At 41.4% G+C, this 15,476-nt stretch overlaps 2 protein-coding genes across 2 annotated transcripts; one reads left to right on the top strand and one right to left on the bottom strand.

Annotated features, from left to right (window-relative positions):
* Positions 1–25: 25 nt before the first annotated feature.
* Positions 26–7,290, bottom strand: lrrc8da (leucine rich repeat containing 8 VRAC subunit Da). The gene is made up of 2 exons (XM_089008851.1): positions 7,089–7,290; positions 26–6,127 (listed from the first exon to the last, which is right to left on the bottom strand). Exon 2 carries the CDS (start codon positions 6,123–6,125, stop codon positions 3,618–3,620), a length of 2,508 nt encoding a protein of 835 aa, XP_088864977.1. The 5' UTR covers positions 6,126–6,127; positions 7,089–7,290; the 3' UTR covers positions 26–3,617.
* Positions 7,291–9,775: 2,485 nt separating this feature from the next.
* On the top strand, positions 9,776–14,210 carry gtf2b (general transcription factor IIB). Its single transcript, XM_089008069.1, has 7 exons — positions 9,776–9,839; positions 10,540–10,652; positions 11,059–11,192; positions 11,382–11,528; positions 11,633–11,762; positions 12,315–12,596; positions 13,688–14,210. Exons 1-7 carry the CDS (start codon positions 9,823–9,825, stop codon positions 13,819–13,821), a joined length of 957 nt encoding a protein of 318 aa, XP_088864195.1. The 5' UTR covers positions 9,776–9,822; the 3' UTR covers positions 13,822–14,210.
* Positions 14,211–15,476: the final 1,266 nt, after the last annotated feature.

The following is a 15,476-nucleotide window of genomic DNA, read 5'->3' on the forward strand; positions in this document are numbered from 1 at the left end:
AGACATGTTCCGGTCAAGTGAAATTTTATTTTGAAATCAGTTAAAATTAAACGTTTTACTGTTTTTCTTCGCCGTAATATCATTCATATATTTTTCGTAAACATTATACATCGTAAGAACACAAATTCAAATTATTTTTTTTGCTGTGAACATTTTTTTTTTTTGCTGTGGACAAATTTGTCCACAGCAAAAAAGCCACAATGCTCTACAAAAAAATAACATACTTTACTGTACTTTTATTATTGCTAGAAATATGTTGTAACTTATTATAAGTATTAATGTTTACATGTGAAATATAAATAAGATTGTGCAATGAAATATTACACACGCATGGTTTTTTTCAGTAAGGAAAAATTGAGCAGTTAGTAAGGTCAGTGTCTCGCAGATTGATAGGTATGATTGGTTTGTACTTTTCTTCTAGCTAACCAGCAGTACATGATTTGTTTTAAGCTAAAACACGGATTTCTGACCAAAATGGGTCAACATGGATATTTAGTGAAACATATAAAACAGAACGGTGACGTTCACCCCAAAGATTTTTCACTTTCACACCTCAAAACTGTGACGAAGGCTCATTTGATGGCAAACTTCACATTTAAAGGACAACCGACGTCTCCGGACAAGTTGTGTCCATAATTTGTAAAATGGCTTCAAATGACTTCTACTGAGCGTATTTTAATAAGATTCCACCGCATATAGCTATATTTTACGTTTTAAGACTCGCTCTGAATATTCAGGAAGTCTTGTTTTTGAGTTGGTGACGAGTCCGTACGTGACGTCACGAAAGGACCGCCCCCCCGACCGAAAAAAGACACATTGTAGCAGTCTTTCCATCACGTCAATGTATTTTGCTGTACATGTTTGGTCTGAGAACCGTGTTGCACCCAAAAGCCGCCAGAAGAGGGCCTCCAAGCTCCATACAGGAAATTTATCAGCCTGTGGAAGCGGAGGTGACCACTGGAGGCCGCCATTTTGTGCCTCTTTTTTTGGGTAAGAGATTTTCCCCCAATGTTGCCTCAAAATGGCACATATAATTCTTTAGTTGATTGCAAACATGTATGCTTTCCTCTTCAGAAATATTTGAATCATATTCATAACTGGATGTGTAACAAGAAAGCATATTCTCAGAATCTGAAGCCATTGTTTTGATTCACAAGCAATGCAAGACGTCTTGGTGTGAACTGGGGGCGGGACTTTCTGAAAATGCCCAATTCGCAGCTCATTTTTTTGCAGATTTTGAACACTTTAAGTCATTTTTATTGGTGTTTTGCATTTGACTAAAACATCATTTTGGGTATTTTAGATGCTATAAATTTTTTCTGATGTCAGTTAAAAAACGAAAAAGTGACATCGGTTGTCCTTTAAGATATCCACCTAAGCCTGGAGCATGCTAGCTCGAGCTAAACTACAATTGCTTTTTGACACGATATTCCGAATTCACGTCGTGTCATTTTATCTCGCTATCACGATAATATAGACGGTGGGATTGTTTCCACTATCTATAAAATTATTCACAACGATCCTTTCGACGGTGGAATTGTTTCCACTACTATGTATAAAATTCTTCATGATCAAGACTTCAAATGATGACCTAATTTAAGAAATGACACCTTATGTATCCTTTTTTTAATTGAGCCATAAAAGCTGTGAACGTTTCAGTAGAGGTGATACAGTAACTCCAAATTAATACATTCTACTAGTAAACCAAAAAAAAAAATACAATGAGGGGACAAAGGCAAACATTTTTGATGTTGATATAGAATTCGAAATCAAAGTAGAAGACGAGTCTATGATGACATTCAAAGCATGTTGAAAATGTGTTTTAGGTGTTTCCCCGTCGAGGAAAGCAGAATACGAGAACATTCATGGATTTCTTGATGCAAGTGAATTGTGTACATCTAAAGCATTGTGGATTAAGGTAAAATCTTGTGATTTATTTAGTTCAGTCAAATGAAAAAGTCTTGGTACAGAACTAAGGAGCACTATAATTTTATAGCTTTTTGTTTGTTTGTTTGTTTTAGTCCCTCAACTTGATAAATTTGTCCCATGTCAAAAATTTGAGAACCGATTTTTTTTCCAGATGCACTATGGATATTGATACACCAAGATGGTGACAAAGCACTACGTATGCCGGCATAACATTTTAAATCACTTCCAAGAGTCCCTTGACGCCAAGAAGCCACAAGATGGTTAAAAAAAGCAATACGTTTATCATTGAGGCATAAACACGCATGCCCTAAATCTGCAAATATTCATGCTAAAATACCGAACCCCGAATATGGGGGACTTGAGATGAAACAGGACTAATTTCAAACACAGCTTCTGAACTTTTTAATCTGAAATATGATAGCTCGCTACTTTGCGGTTCACTTATTGCGGTTTCAGTCCACCCCCCTCTCTTAGCACATGGGTTATTATTATATAACTCCACTTTGCGGATTTTCGTCTATCACAGGCGGTCTTGGGGCCCCTAACCCGCAAAAAAACTCGGGAATACTGTATATTCTTTTAACTCATTCACTGCTTTTCACAAATTTATTAGGGAATTGAAAATATGTTGGAGAGCGCCATTCCCGAATTTGTTCAGGTTTTGTTTTTTTGTTTGGGTGCCGATAAAGCGCTGGCCATGGACTCTGGCAATGTTTTTTTTTTCTTTCCACAATGGGGCAGCATTTCCTTTTTTTCCATGTTAGCTCTTTGTTCCAGCTTCAGCTGTTGTTAAAGCCCTATATAAACCAATATGTATGTATTGCATTGTATTTTGGACAGCCGCCCTCATTTCAAGCTCATATAGAGTGAACGCTGGCGCGAATGGCTGCCGCTGTTCACCCGCACAAAAAAAATTACGTGACTGTGAAATGTCCTTGAGAGTTTTGAAAGGCGCTTAGAAATGAAATGTATTTATTATTATTATTACAGTAAAGTCTCGTTATATCGATATTCTCGGGAGTCGGAAAAAATATCGATATAACCGGACTATCGATATATCCGATCCTGTGCACATGTAATTTTCTCCTTGCGTTCATAGAAATAGTATCGTAATAAGCGGTACTATCGATATAACCGATATCGATATAACGAGACTTTACTGTATCTTTATTATTATCATATAACTCCAGACTCATATAATTTAAGAATTAACTCTTTTTCTGTTAAAAGAAGAGAGACTAAGGTTTCTTACGCTGCATTGAATCTTTATGTATTCCTAAAATTCAATATTCTGTGGGTCCTGGAATTCGAGTGACAATGACAAAAACCCTGGCACTGGAGTGGACACATTTTTCCACGTCTGGCAGTGAATGAATTAAAGGGCCAGACATTATTTTTTTTTTTTTTTTTTTGGAGGGGGGTTTTCCAAAGCCATATTTTACGAAAGAAAAATAAATCTAGATTTAGCGCCATCTTATGGCATTTTTGACCTTGCCACTCTGTTGGAAAGTTGCTTTTTGTTTGGCCGCCATCTTGTCTCATTCATTATATTCGGCAAGCAATGGCGTCAGTTGCTATGATTTTCCAATCGTGTCGGTGGGGAGGTTGTTTACTTGGTGTTCGGATTTTTTTGGAGGGGGTGGATGAAGGGGGTTTTCCCTGGACACTGAAGGTGTATAAACCCCTGGCTATAAGACACCGGTACCGATGACGTTGCTATCCCGGCTGATGCTCTCCCTGATTTCCACAGGCAGAGTCATGTAGAGGTGATCCTCCACCACAAACTCACTCCTAAGCAGCCGGCGGCAGTTTCCGAGCTGCGCCGGCAACCTTTCCAGACTGTTGCCTTTCAGCTCCAGATGATTGAGCAGAACCAGGTCGCCCACGGCCTCTGGCAGTTCCCGAAGGTCGTTGTGGCCCAAACAAAGCACCCTCAGCTTGGTGCACTTGAACAGATTCTTGGTTAAGGTCTCCAGCTTATTAGACGTGACGTCCAGGTGGAGCAGATCCACCAGGAGACCGATATCTGGCGGGAGCACCTGGATAAAATTGTGGGCTAAGTCCAAGTACTGCAGTTTGGGGAGCTTGAACAACGCCGGCGGCAGGGCCTGCAGCTTATTATGCGAGAGGTAGAGAGCCTCCAAAGACTTGCCTTGGACAATGGAGGACGGGATGGCCTGGATTTTGTTGTGCCACAATTTGAGACACGTCAGCCTCTTGAGATGCTGGAGGCTGACGATCTCCTCGATGGTGTGGATGTTGTTGGACTTCAGATCGAGCTCCTGTAGGTTGAGCAAGCTGAAAATGGCGTGGGGAATCTTCTCCAGCTCACAACTGTGCAATTCCAAATCAATGAGGTTGGTCATTTTTTTCAGGGTGTTCAGTCCATAAAGTTTTGTGCCGTCGTTGTGAACCATTAATTTCACCAGGTGATGCGACACGTCGGTGAGGTTGGCGGGCAATTTCGGGATGTTGCTCTTCAGGCACAACGTCTTTAAATGCTTCAAATCCCGCATGGATTCCAGACCGATCATCCTGTGATTTTCCGAGCTCAGATTGCCTGTAATGTAAAGCTGTCGCAAATTCCTCAGCAGGAACACCCACGTGGGGATCTCGGCGACGTCGGTGAAGCTGATGTGAAGGCTGTGAAGGTGATCGCGGAGGTACGCGAACCCCGTCTGCTCCACTTTGGCGGGACACTCGTAGAGGTGGAGTTCCCTCAGACTGGTCATCTGAGAGACGTTGGCCGTGAATCTCACTTCGGGAATTTTCTCAAGTTTAAGCACCTCCAAGTCGGTGAGGTCAAAGACCACGTTAGGAAGCCCGAACAGATTCTTAAGGTGGAGTTCCTGTTGATCTTGCGCGTTCCGGGTCACACTTTTCCTGGCTTTCTTGAAGTTCCACTCATGATTGAGGCTGATCTCCCTCAGTTTGTTCTCGCTCACCTCTGACAGGAAGACGCCAAAGCGCTTGGCATAGAGCTGGTCGTATTGATCCACCATGTGTAAGAGGAACGCAAAGTCGTTTTTCACATCGGGAATGTCACTAAAGCTGCTTTCTTCCCGGACTTTCTCAAAGGAATATTCTTTCAGGGGTCCTCGAAACACCCAAAAGATGGAGTACAGACACACTATCCCGTACAAGATCATGAGGGAGATGTAACAATACAGCACTTTGTCTAACATGAAGGCCATGTTATGCGTGCAAAAGAACTTTCCGTACCCAACCAGCGCTTTGACGTCAGTCTCGCAGATGTGTATGAAATTAATTTTCACCAAAAAACTCGAGGTGTGCGACAGCATGGATATGAAGGTGACCGTTTTGAAAATCGTCTGAGCTGCGTAAAACCTGTAGATGAAATCGTTGTCCTCCACGTGAGCCCGGAACTTGCGTACTTTCTCAAACAGGGCTTTGGCCTGCTCCCCATCCTTTTTATCCAAGATGGGCATCGTAGCCGTCGGGGCTTCGGCGATGGGATTATCTGCCGAGACAACACCTTCGAGGACCGGGGAAGTCGACATGGAACTTGAACTTTGCTCTGTGCCCTCCAAAGACGCATTCTGCTGCGTCAAGGAGGTGCCGCTCAACCTCTGCTTGTTCTTCTCTGACTCTTCGCAAGCCGTTTCAGACACGGCCTTTGTGGTCCAGGGAGATTCGAAACAGCGACACAGAATGGAGACAAAGTGTTCTATTTTGGAACTCGTCTTGGGAAATTTGAACCAGAAGTTGCTGCTGACCATAAGGATGATTGTGTTGATCAGGATGAGGTAGGGGGAAAATTTGGAATACCATGGCAAGACAAGGTTGTAACACATTTGATTGATGAACACATACTGCTGGAAATCCAAATTGGTCATAATTCCCAGTCCTTGAGGCTGATGACAACACTTTTCTCTGACCCGCTCGCCACTTTGGTAAAGAATCTGGACATTCTCAACAGCTTTCTCTGTGATAGGTTTGGCAGTAGTCGCGGCAGCTACTTGCTGTGCGCTGTCATTTCCAGAGTGCTCCTGTGAATCTTCCATGAATGGAAGGCAAGCAAACTGGTCCTTGGTGATCTGCATGGTGATGGCAAAGAGGGCCAACATGAGCATGACCAGGCTCAGGTAGTCCATGAAGACATCCCACCATGGCTTCAAGATGCGGTAGGTTGGATGCACATCATTTAAGGACGCGAACTCCGTCACTGCAAACATAACTGCAACAAGAGGGAGGAAAATCAATGAGAAGACATCATTATTGAACAAACTACAGTAGATTGTTGCACACAAATCTGTGGTGAGTCAGACTGAGATGTGAATTGGCCATTGAAGATGAACGCAGGGTTAGAATTTATGGGATTTTAGTGGCTATAAATCACAGAAAAGTCTCTGAATTACCAACACAAGTATGTCGTCTATCAACAATATTAGCCAAATTGGTACAATATTGACCAAGAACGTGTTAAATAGAAGACAAAGTCACATACCCCCATTAGTTCTTTTTATGGTACCCGCGGTTGCTGGTTGTTGTAAACAAGAGCATTAAATGTGACGCCACACAACACATTAATGACGTAGAGCCACGTAATTTTAGTGAAAAAAGACCGTGACACGGTCTTTTATCATGCTTCTTTGCGTTTGTGTATTTGTGTGCGTGCGTGCGTGCGCGCGCGTGAGGTGGTTGTGGGGGGGAGGAGGGAAAAAAAAGACAGGCTTCTTCTCAGTCGAGGATTCGAGGCTTTTTTTGTGACGTCTATTTTTTTAGCAGTGAACGGTCGTTATATATAACAAGGAAGCCAAGAAAATATATTATTATTCATGGTACTGACATAATTCAAAACGAAAATTGCGTTGAGATAAAACCAACAGTTTGCGTGCACAAACTCGTTCATTGATGACAACACTTACGTGTACGGTGCCTTGTGACATAACACATCAATCAGTTTATATTATTAAATAGAGGAACAATCTGTGGAAAGAACAGAAGAGCATTTTTTCTTGTCATCGGGGAACACTGAACTACCTCCTTGGGATTACTTTTCCCTCTCGCGCTTATATGGAAATTTCTTAAGTCTGGTTATTTGCTTATTTTGTTATGTAGTGCGAGCAACAAAAATATGCAGTACTTCTTAACTAACAAGGACTAATGATTACAAATAGATAGTATACATCACTTACTGCCGCCGCGGCTTTAAGGCACGCCGGTTATTCCTTTTTCAACCTGCGTTCGCGTTCCACATTTCACCAATTCCGCGGTTCATACATTTGTCGAGGAGAGTGGGGAATACATGCAGCAAGCGTTCGTTCTCCGCTGAGCAGCGCCCTGTAAAAGCATGTTGGTCCCGGTCAATGTGTGCAGACAAATAACAGATTGGGGCAGGTGAATGAGAAACCAGAGGCTGGTCCAACATGGAAGCGCTGTTACGGTTTTCTTTTCCTGTGATTGGACGCCGAAAAGGAAGCTACTTCCTGAAGACGCCTCTTGCCCGATAACTTCACCTCATTCGGCGTTCAGAGAAAACGGGAAAAACAATGCCACACAGACACCGGTTAACGGTTCGAATACCAACGATTCGCTGTGAGTAAGTATCAAAAGCCCACGCAACATTTAATCAAATTTAGTACACTAAAGTGTAGTATGAATAGCAGCTTTGGAAATAATCACATGAATAATGTTCACACTATTAACTTCATAAATTAGCATTTTCATTTAATGGACACATTTGAGGGATTTCAACCCAAACTGCATGGGATGGAAATAATTTAGTCCAGTTATGTATATTCTTTTGTTGTCGTTTATTTTATTTCAAGTTTATTTTCTGACATTATTTTATTTGACTAATTGTCATATAGTATGACATAAATTAAATTCACGATTTGGTCGGGAGACTCCCGATTTTGACCACAATACACAATTTATAAAGCAACTATTGACATAATAGCGACAGTTCATTTGTAAGGTGAACCAAAACAAAATGTAAAAACAAAATACATTGAATGTATAGTCGATGAGAACGTTTCTTCAGCCGTCATCTGTACAAAAGTGAAGGTTTCGGACGTTTCGCCTCCTATCCAAGAGGCTTCGTCAGCGAACTAAAGTCTGACTGGTCGTATCGGCCCCATTTATATATCCCTAAGAAGAGATGGAGAAACAGGCCCTCGCATCCTTCCCGGGGACAAAACCTAGACACTGGTTTAGATATGTGGACGATACTTTTGTCATAATTAAGAAACAAGAAATTCAATCCTTCACAGATCATCTCAACTCTGTAGACTTCAACATTAAATTTACTCGTGAGGACAGTCAAGAGAACCAACTAGCCTTCTTGGATTGTAAAGTAATTATAAAAGAGGACAGAGCGCTAAAAAAGAAGTCTTTAGGAAGGCTACGCACACTGACCAATACTTACTTTTTGACTCTAACCATCCTTTACAACATAAACTAGGAGTTATCAGAACCCTCCAGCTTAGGGCTAAACTAATACCAACTAGCACTGAAGGTAGAGAAAAGGAGTCAAAACATATCAGGAGAGCACTCACTAACTGTGGGTACCCTCAGTGGTCATTCAACAAATGTCAGAAAGAAATAATAGCGAAGGAAACCAATAATTCTCAAGATTCTAAAAGGAGAGGAGTAGCAGTACCGTACATTGCAGGAGTTTCTGAAAAATTACAAAGAGTCCTTTGGCAACATAAAATTCCTACTTATTTCAAACCGATAAACACATTAAGGCAAAAATTAGTGCATCCAAAAGATAGGCTACCAAATGAAAAACAAAGTAATGTAGTTTATTCCATACATTGTAAGAATGAAAATTGTAAAGAGCAGTACATTGGGGAGACTCAACAAATTCTCAAAAAAAGACTTTATCAACATCGCAGGGATAATACTAGTGGGCCTCAATCGGCAGTACATTTGCACCTAAAAGCTAGCAACCACTCATTTGACGACAATGAGGTTAAAATCTTAGCGAAAGAACATAGATGGTTTGAAAGGGGGGTAAAAGAGGCGATTCTTATAAAACAACAAAATCCTTCATTAAACCGGTCTGGTGGTGTGAGGTTCAATTTGGATCGTTCATACAATAGCCTGCTCAGGCAAAACAGGTTAGGCAACTTTCGCAATGCTGATGAGGGTCGTTATGCTGATGAGGTGATACCGGGGGGAGTGGGGGTAATAGGCCAGTCGTTAGTCAGGAATGTAGGAACAATCAGTGGGGCCACAGGGAGGGGTCCCGCGCCCCCCCCCAACCTGAGAGTAGGGACCTATCATAGCTGTGTCCGGCGCCACCAGGTCTGGACATTAGGGATATATAAATGGGGCCGATACGACCAGTCAGACTTTAGTTCACTGACGAAGCCTCTTGGATAGGAGGCGAAACGTCCGAAATCTTCACTTTTGTACAGATGACGGCTGAAGAAACCTTCTCATCGATGGACCACTCCTGTACGACTGAGAGCTTACACAGACGTATTGAATGTATAGATAAACAACGAAAGCATTTTTTGTGTTTTATTTACTTCTAATTTACATTTTTGTAACGCTCACATTATTTGAAGACGCTCCACAAGTCGCGAGTACAAAAAAATCTCCCCATTTATAATTTATGAAATTTAACATGTATCATGTAACATGTCGTTTATTTAATTTCAAGTTTATTTTCTTTATATTTTACTATTTGTGATATACATTTCTGTTTTGGTGTTATGTTTTTCATCCCATCACTCTGATCATCATAGAAAACGAGCCTGCTGTGTATATTGGAGCAATAAAATAGTCGATCATATTATTTATATCACCCAATTTGTGCTCTTGGACTTGCCGTACGACCTATGCCACGTGATCTAAAATCTATAAATACCAGTACATACGCTCCAAGCAGTTTGTTTCTTTGACACCTATACTTGTGCTATGGCGTCGACAAGCCGGTGAGTATGGCGCTCGTTATTTGTCACAAAAAAAAAACTCGATGACATTACTACAATTGTTTGTGACACGCGGGCGATTTAAAGCTACAGAATAGAAATACACGACATAACTGCACTTTTAATCACCTTCGATGAAGTAGCATCTTGTTAGTTAGCATTGCGCGCTCGCTCGCCGGTGACAATGCCCACACGCATTTTTTTCATTTGGCTTTCAGTTTGAAATCGTAAACAAATTATTGACTATAAATCGTCACTGATGTTATACTGTAATTCACCCTCCGTACTATATAATACCAGCTGGCTAGCTGTGTAATGTAGCTAGCCCAGCATCTGATGTGTCATCACATTCATTCAGTTTTTTTTTTGTTTTGCATTTAGATTCGGGGTGTCAAACTTTTTTTCCCGGAAACACTTATTGTCCTTAACGATGATTAAACATGTTGGCACGCCTCAAATCAATGATCGCCTCTTTCAGTTACAGTAAGCGAACTAAACTACTAATGTGTTGTCGATATTTAGATATCCAGCTCCATCTTCCGATCGACTCGGTGATCGAGTGATGTTTTTTTCCCCAACTTCCTGATCCTCGATTGACTCGCGTATTTACGACTATCTTCAGTGAATGGGCCTTTGTAAAGCACGACCAAGCTCATTGAGTCATATTTTGGCCTCTTTCCGTTCATTCTTTTTGCTTTCACAGTGGAGATGGGTCGACCCTTCCCAGAGTTCAATGTCCCAACCACCCCGATGCAATCCTGGTGGAGGACTACAGAGCAGGGGATATGATTTGCCCCGAGTGTGGCCTGGTCGTAGGTAAGCATAACTGCACACGTTCATTTTGCAAAAGGTCCGTGATTGAAAATCACTGGCCTTTTCCCAAACAATAGTATTCGTCCCAGTCGGTGCAGATATTACTCAAGCAAGTATTTGGGCAATTGATATGAACCGCCACACCGTCAGCCTTTTGAATAACTCACACTAAACTGTAATCTGAAGGTGACTTATTGCTCCAGCCCAGTTGTCACATACACAAGGCAGTCTGTGATGCAACCTCCCAGTTAGAGCTGCAGCAGAAGGGAGCTCTCTTTAATGAGTCTCCTGAGCACACGGACGTAAACCCAGAGGGAGACGATACTGATGCAATGGCCTCTATCTGTGTGTGTCATCCTTTAGAGTTTCTGTCCTAGTTCTAAATGTCCTCTTTTTTTTTCCCCCTAAGGTGATCGTGTGATCGACGTTGGCTCCGAATGGAGGACGTTTTCCAACGAGAAGGCTCTCAAAGATCCATCCAGAGTGGGAGACGCCCAGAACCCGCTACTGAATGGAGGAGACCTCACCACCATGATCAGCAAGGTTGACTTGAAAATGAGCTCTTTTCACCCTGACAAAATATCAGTTTTTATAATTAACTTTTTTTAACATGGTAGTTACTCTGTAAAATGTCCCCACTCCCATTTTTTTTCCTCTTAAATCTGACGCCACAATTCTCTTTGGTTCTGGAAGTGCTACACGAACAATCAAAATGCTTTCTTGTCACCGCAGGGAACGGGCGCCGCTAGTTTTGACGAATTTGGCAACTCTAAGTACCAGAACCGCCGCACCATGAGCAGCTCGGACCGCGCCATGCTCAACGCCTTCAAAGAGATCACAACCATGGCGGATCGCATTAACCTGCCAAGAAACATTATAGTAAGTGGACCGCTTATCCTTTTTTTATTTTATTGTATTTTTTTGAGGTGCGATGGACCGCTTCTCTTTTGGTCTACATTGTAGCCATGCGTTTCGCCCCATAGGACAGAACCAACAACCTATTCAAGCAAGTTTATGAACAGAAGAGCCTGAAGGGGCGAGCGAACGATGCCATCGCGTCAGCCTGCCTCTACATCGCCTGCAGACAAGAAGGTGTCCCCAGAACATTTAAAGGTCAGGCGTCGTTTTTGACTACCTGCTTCAATTTTGAGAACACGGCTCAAGCAATACGTCTGTGTAAGCTCTCAGTCGTGCAGGAGTGGTCCATCGATGAAAAGGTTTCTTCAGCCGTCATCTGTACTTGTTTGAAGGTGTCGGACGCTTCACTTGTCATCCGAGAAGCTTCGTCAGCGAACTAAAATTTGCTGGTAGCTCTGGCCCTAGATATATATCCCGAATGTCCAGAGGTGCCGGTGCCAGACCTTTGCTTTGATAGGTCCCTGCTCTAAGTTTGGGGATTATGGTCTATGACTGGCCCCGATTGCCCCATTCGCCCTGGTATCACTCCATCAGAATGACTAAGCCTACATGGTAACAATCTAAGAATTCTGTTGTAAATAGAGCTATCAGCAAATTGTAGTTCGCTGACGAAGCTTCTCGGATGACAAGTGAAACGTCAGACATCTTCAAAAAAGTACAGATGACTTCTGAAGAAACCTTTTCATCGACAGCTCAAGCAAATATGAACGCGATACTGTCATAGTTTGATTTTGTGTACCTCCACAGAGATCTGCGCCGTGTCCCGCATCTCCAAAAAGGAGATCGGCCGCTGTTTTAAGCTGATCCTGAAGGCCCTGGAGACCAGCGTGGACCTCATCACCACCGGAGACTTCATGTCCCGCTTTTGCTCCAATTTGGGGCTGCCCAAGCAGGTGCAGATGGCCGCCACTTATATTGCCATGAAGGCCGTCGAGCTGGACCTGGTGCCCGGCAGGAGTCCCATCTCGGTGGCCGCCGCCGCCATCTACATGGCCTCGCAGGCCTCTGCTGAGAAGAAGACGCAGAAAGGTGACGCAAGCTGAGCCAATTGATCCAGTCGGTTTCACCGCATTTGGCAACAGTAACATTCACCACAAAATATCTTTGTTCATTTGTCAATGGCAAGAAAATTTGGTGACAGGAAAAACAATGACATGCTCCTACACTAGATGTCAGAATACAGTGATACCTTACGAACCCCTTGGCTTACGAACTTTTCGGTTTACGAACATTACATTTATGAACATTTTACCTTGGCATACAAACTTTTTTTCTTACACAGAGCTGACTCAATGAGTGATGTGTCTTTCGTGAACGAGCCCATTCTTCTAACAACAAAATGACAGCGGACAGTTTTTGTCCTCTATTTCCCGCCCCCAGCCTTCGGTTAAAGCCACGTGATTGGTCAAGAACGCAGCAGTGAGGGGAGGTGGTTTAAACATTAAAGAGACAGGCAGATGACAGTGAGAGAGTGAAAAATGGATAGAAAACAGTGAAATTTGGACTCGTTTCAACTTTGATAGTTCAAAGGCAGAGTGTCGAGTGGAACGTTAAAATATTCCATCAATCAGGCTCCACAAACAACCCGCACAAGCCATCTGTACACTTGATGCACAAAGCTATCAACCCAGATAAACAACACAATTGATGAGGAACTAGGTAAAATTATCACAGAGAAAGCACCTACCTACAAGGGATCATTCCTCAAGATGGTGAAAAGAAGGCTATGTTCCTCATCAAGTGTTTAATGCTGATGAAACCGGCCACTCCATTCCATCAAGCCATCAACAACAATCACAAAGGTAAATAAAACCATTATTTATTCTACAGTACAGCTTATTTCTTTAATTATAATACCATAGCACATTTATTATACATAAAATAAGGTATATTTTGTGCAGTTTTAAGGCTTAGAAAATTAGAAAGTAGAAAATTATGTTTGATGGGGACCTGGGAACGGATTATTCTCATTTTAATGGTTTCCTATGGGAAATTAATTTTTGGGATACACACTTTCCACCTGACACACTGTCTGGGAACCAATTGAGTTCGTAAGCCAAGGTATCACTGTATAATATATTTTTTTTCCACTTAGTTTTTTTTTTCATGCTTCACGACAGAAATCGGGGACATCGCCGGCGTCGCAGATGTGACCATCCGACAGTCCTACAGGCTCATCTACCCTCGCGCCGCAGAACTTTTCCCTCCGGACTTCAAATTCGACACACCTGTCGACAAGCTGCCCCAACTGTGAAAAAAGATCCACACGTCTGATACTTCCACGATATGTTTTTTTTTTTTTTTTGGGTCGTTGGTTTTGTCCCAAGATTTCAAGCCTTTATAAAGGCAACCCCACAAGTAGAAAGATGGACACACATTCCAGTGATCACCAGAGAAGAAGTCTCCTTAACCGGATGCACATGTTGTGTGGTGGGAAAATGCTTGCCAATTTTGGGCTACTTTCATACTGTATACATTTTTTTTTGTAGGAAAATGATCTGCTTATATTTTGTTAGTTTGAACTGTAACTTGAGAAAATAAAAACCTTTCATTGGAGATGACAGTACAAATTTGGTAAAGTCACTTTTTACACAATGTTGGTTAGTTCACCAAATCCCCGAAATAATCTAGAAATTCAACAGATATTTGCTCAACCATTAATGGCAACAACATAAAACAATTCAATGCGTTTCCAAGGTGGCAGAAAGTGCCCTTCATACAACAAAACAAGTCTGCACTGATCAATTTTTTTAGAACCCAAATATTCTGATTATAACATTGAGTAATTGACAAATATTGCTTTAGAATCATAATTATTGTTTTGGTGTATACATTGAGAGAGTCATTATTTCAGTCGGATATGCTGTGGGATTTTCAATTGTGAAATGTGCCTTTTCTCAAGAGATTTTGGGCAACAGAAGAACAATGTTCCAAGAGCGATGACATCTAATAGTCACATAATTCCACTATGAGGTATAATTTGTGCATTCATTATAGGAAACAGACAGGACAAAAAAAGTAACTACCATCCACCAAATTTGTTCTGCTAACATAGACAGTTGAGTTATTTAAAAAAAAAAAAAAACTATTTTCATTGAGAAATTACAATTATCGATTCATAAATTTAGTTTTCATCTTAGTGCTTTTCAGCACGCACACACACACACACACATATGTATATATATATATATATATATATATATACACACACACATATACAGTAAAGTCTCGTTATATCGATATTCAAGGGAGTCTGAAAAAATATCGATATAACCGGGACTATCGATATATCCGATATCGATATAACGAGACTTTACTGTATATATATATATATATATATATATATATATATATATATATATATATATATATATATATATATATATATATATATATATATATACACACACACACACACACACACACATCCTGTAACTGTAAAGTGACCTTGAGGGTTTTGAAAGGCGCTTAGAAATCAAATTTATTATTATTATTATTAGTGTGTATTAAACAAAGTTTTCACAAAGAGCTGTCACTTCAATGCTCATTTGATGGCATAGCTGCAAGTCACAGTAATTGAGGTAATGAGAAATATGTCAGACTGATCTCAGCTAACCCAGTCTTACAAAAGGAACCTAGTTTGGATCGCACATGGCCGAAAGCAGGGCTTCTCAAACTTTTTGGGCCAAGGAGGACCCCTCCGTCTCGTATAAACCCGGAAAACCGTGCCCCTAAATGCCATCGGGAGCTGTCGGGAGGGGTCTGTTTTTGAGGGGGGAAAAAGGCATGGAGTATTCGTTACAATGATAGATTTCTTTTTTGAAACGGGGGTGATCATAAAGTTGCAATCTTTACAAAAAGAGAACATTAGCCTAATAGCAAAATCAGCTAACTCATGTTTAACGTCCA

Source organism: Hippocampus bargibanti, linkage group LG11, assembly GCF_051943395.1.
Source record: "Hippocampus bargibanti isolate YZ-2025 linkage group LG11, ASM5194339v1, whole genome shotgun sequence".
In the NCBI taxonomy this organism is placed as follows: domain Eukaryota; kingdom Metazoa; phylum Chordata; class Actinopteri; order Syngnathiformes; family Syngnathidae; genus Hippocampus; species Hippocampus bargibanti.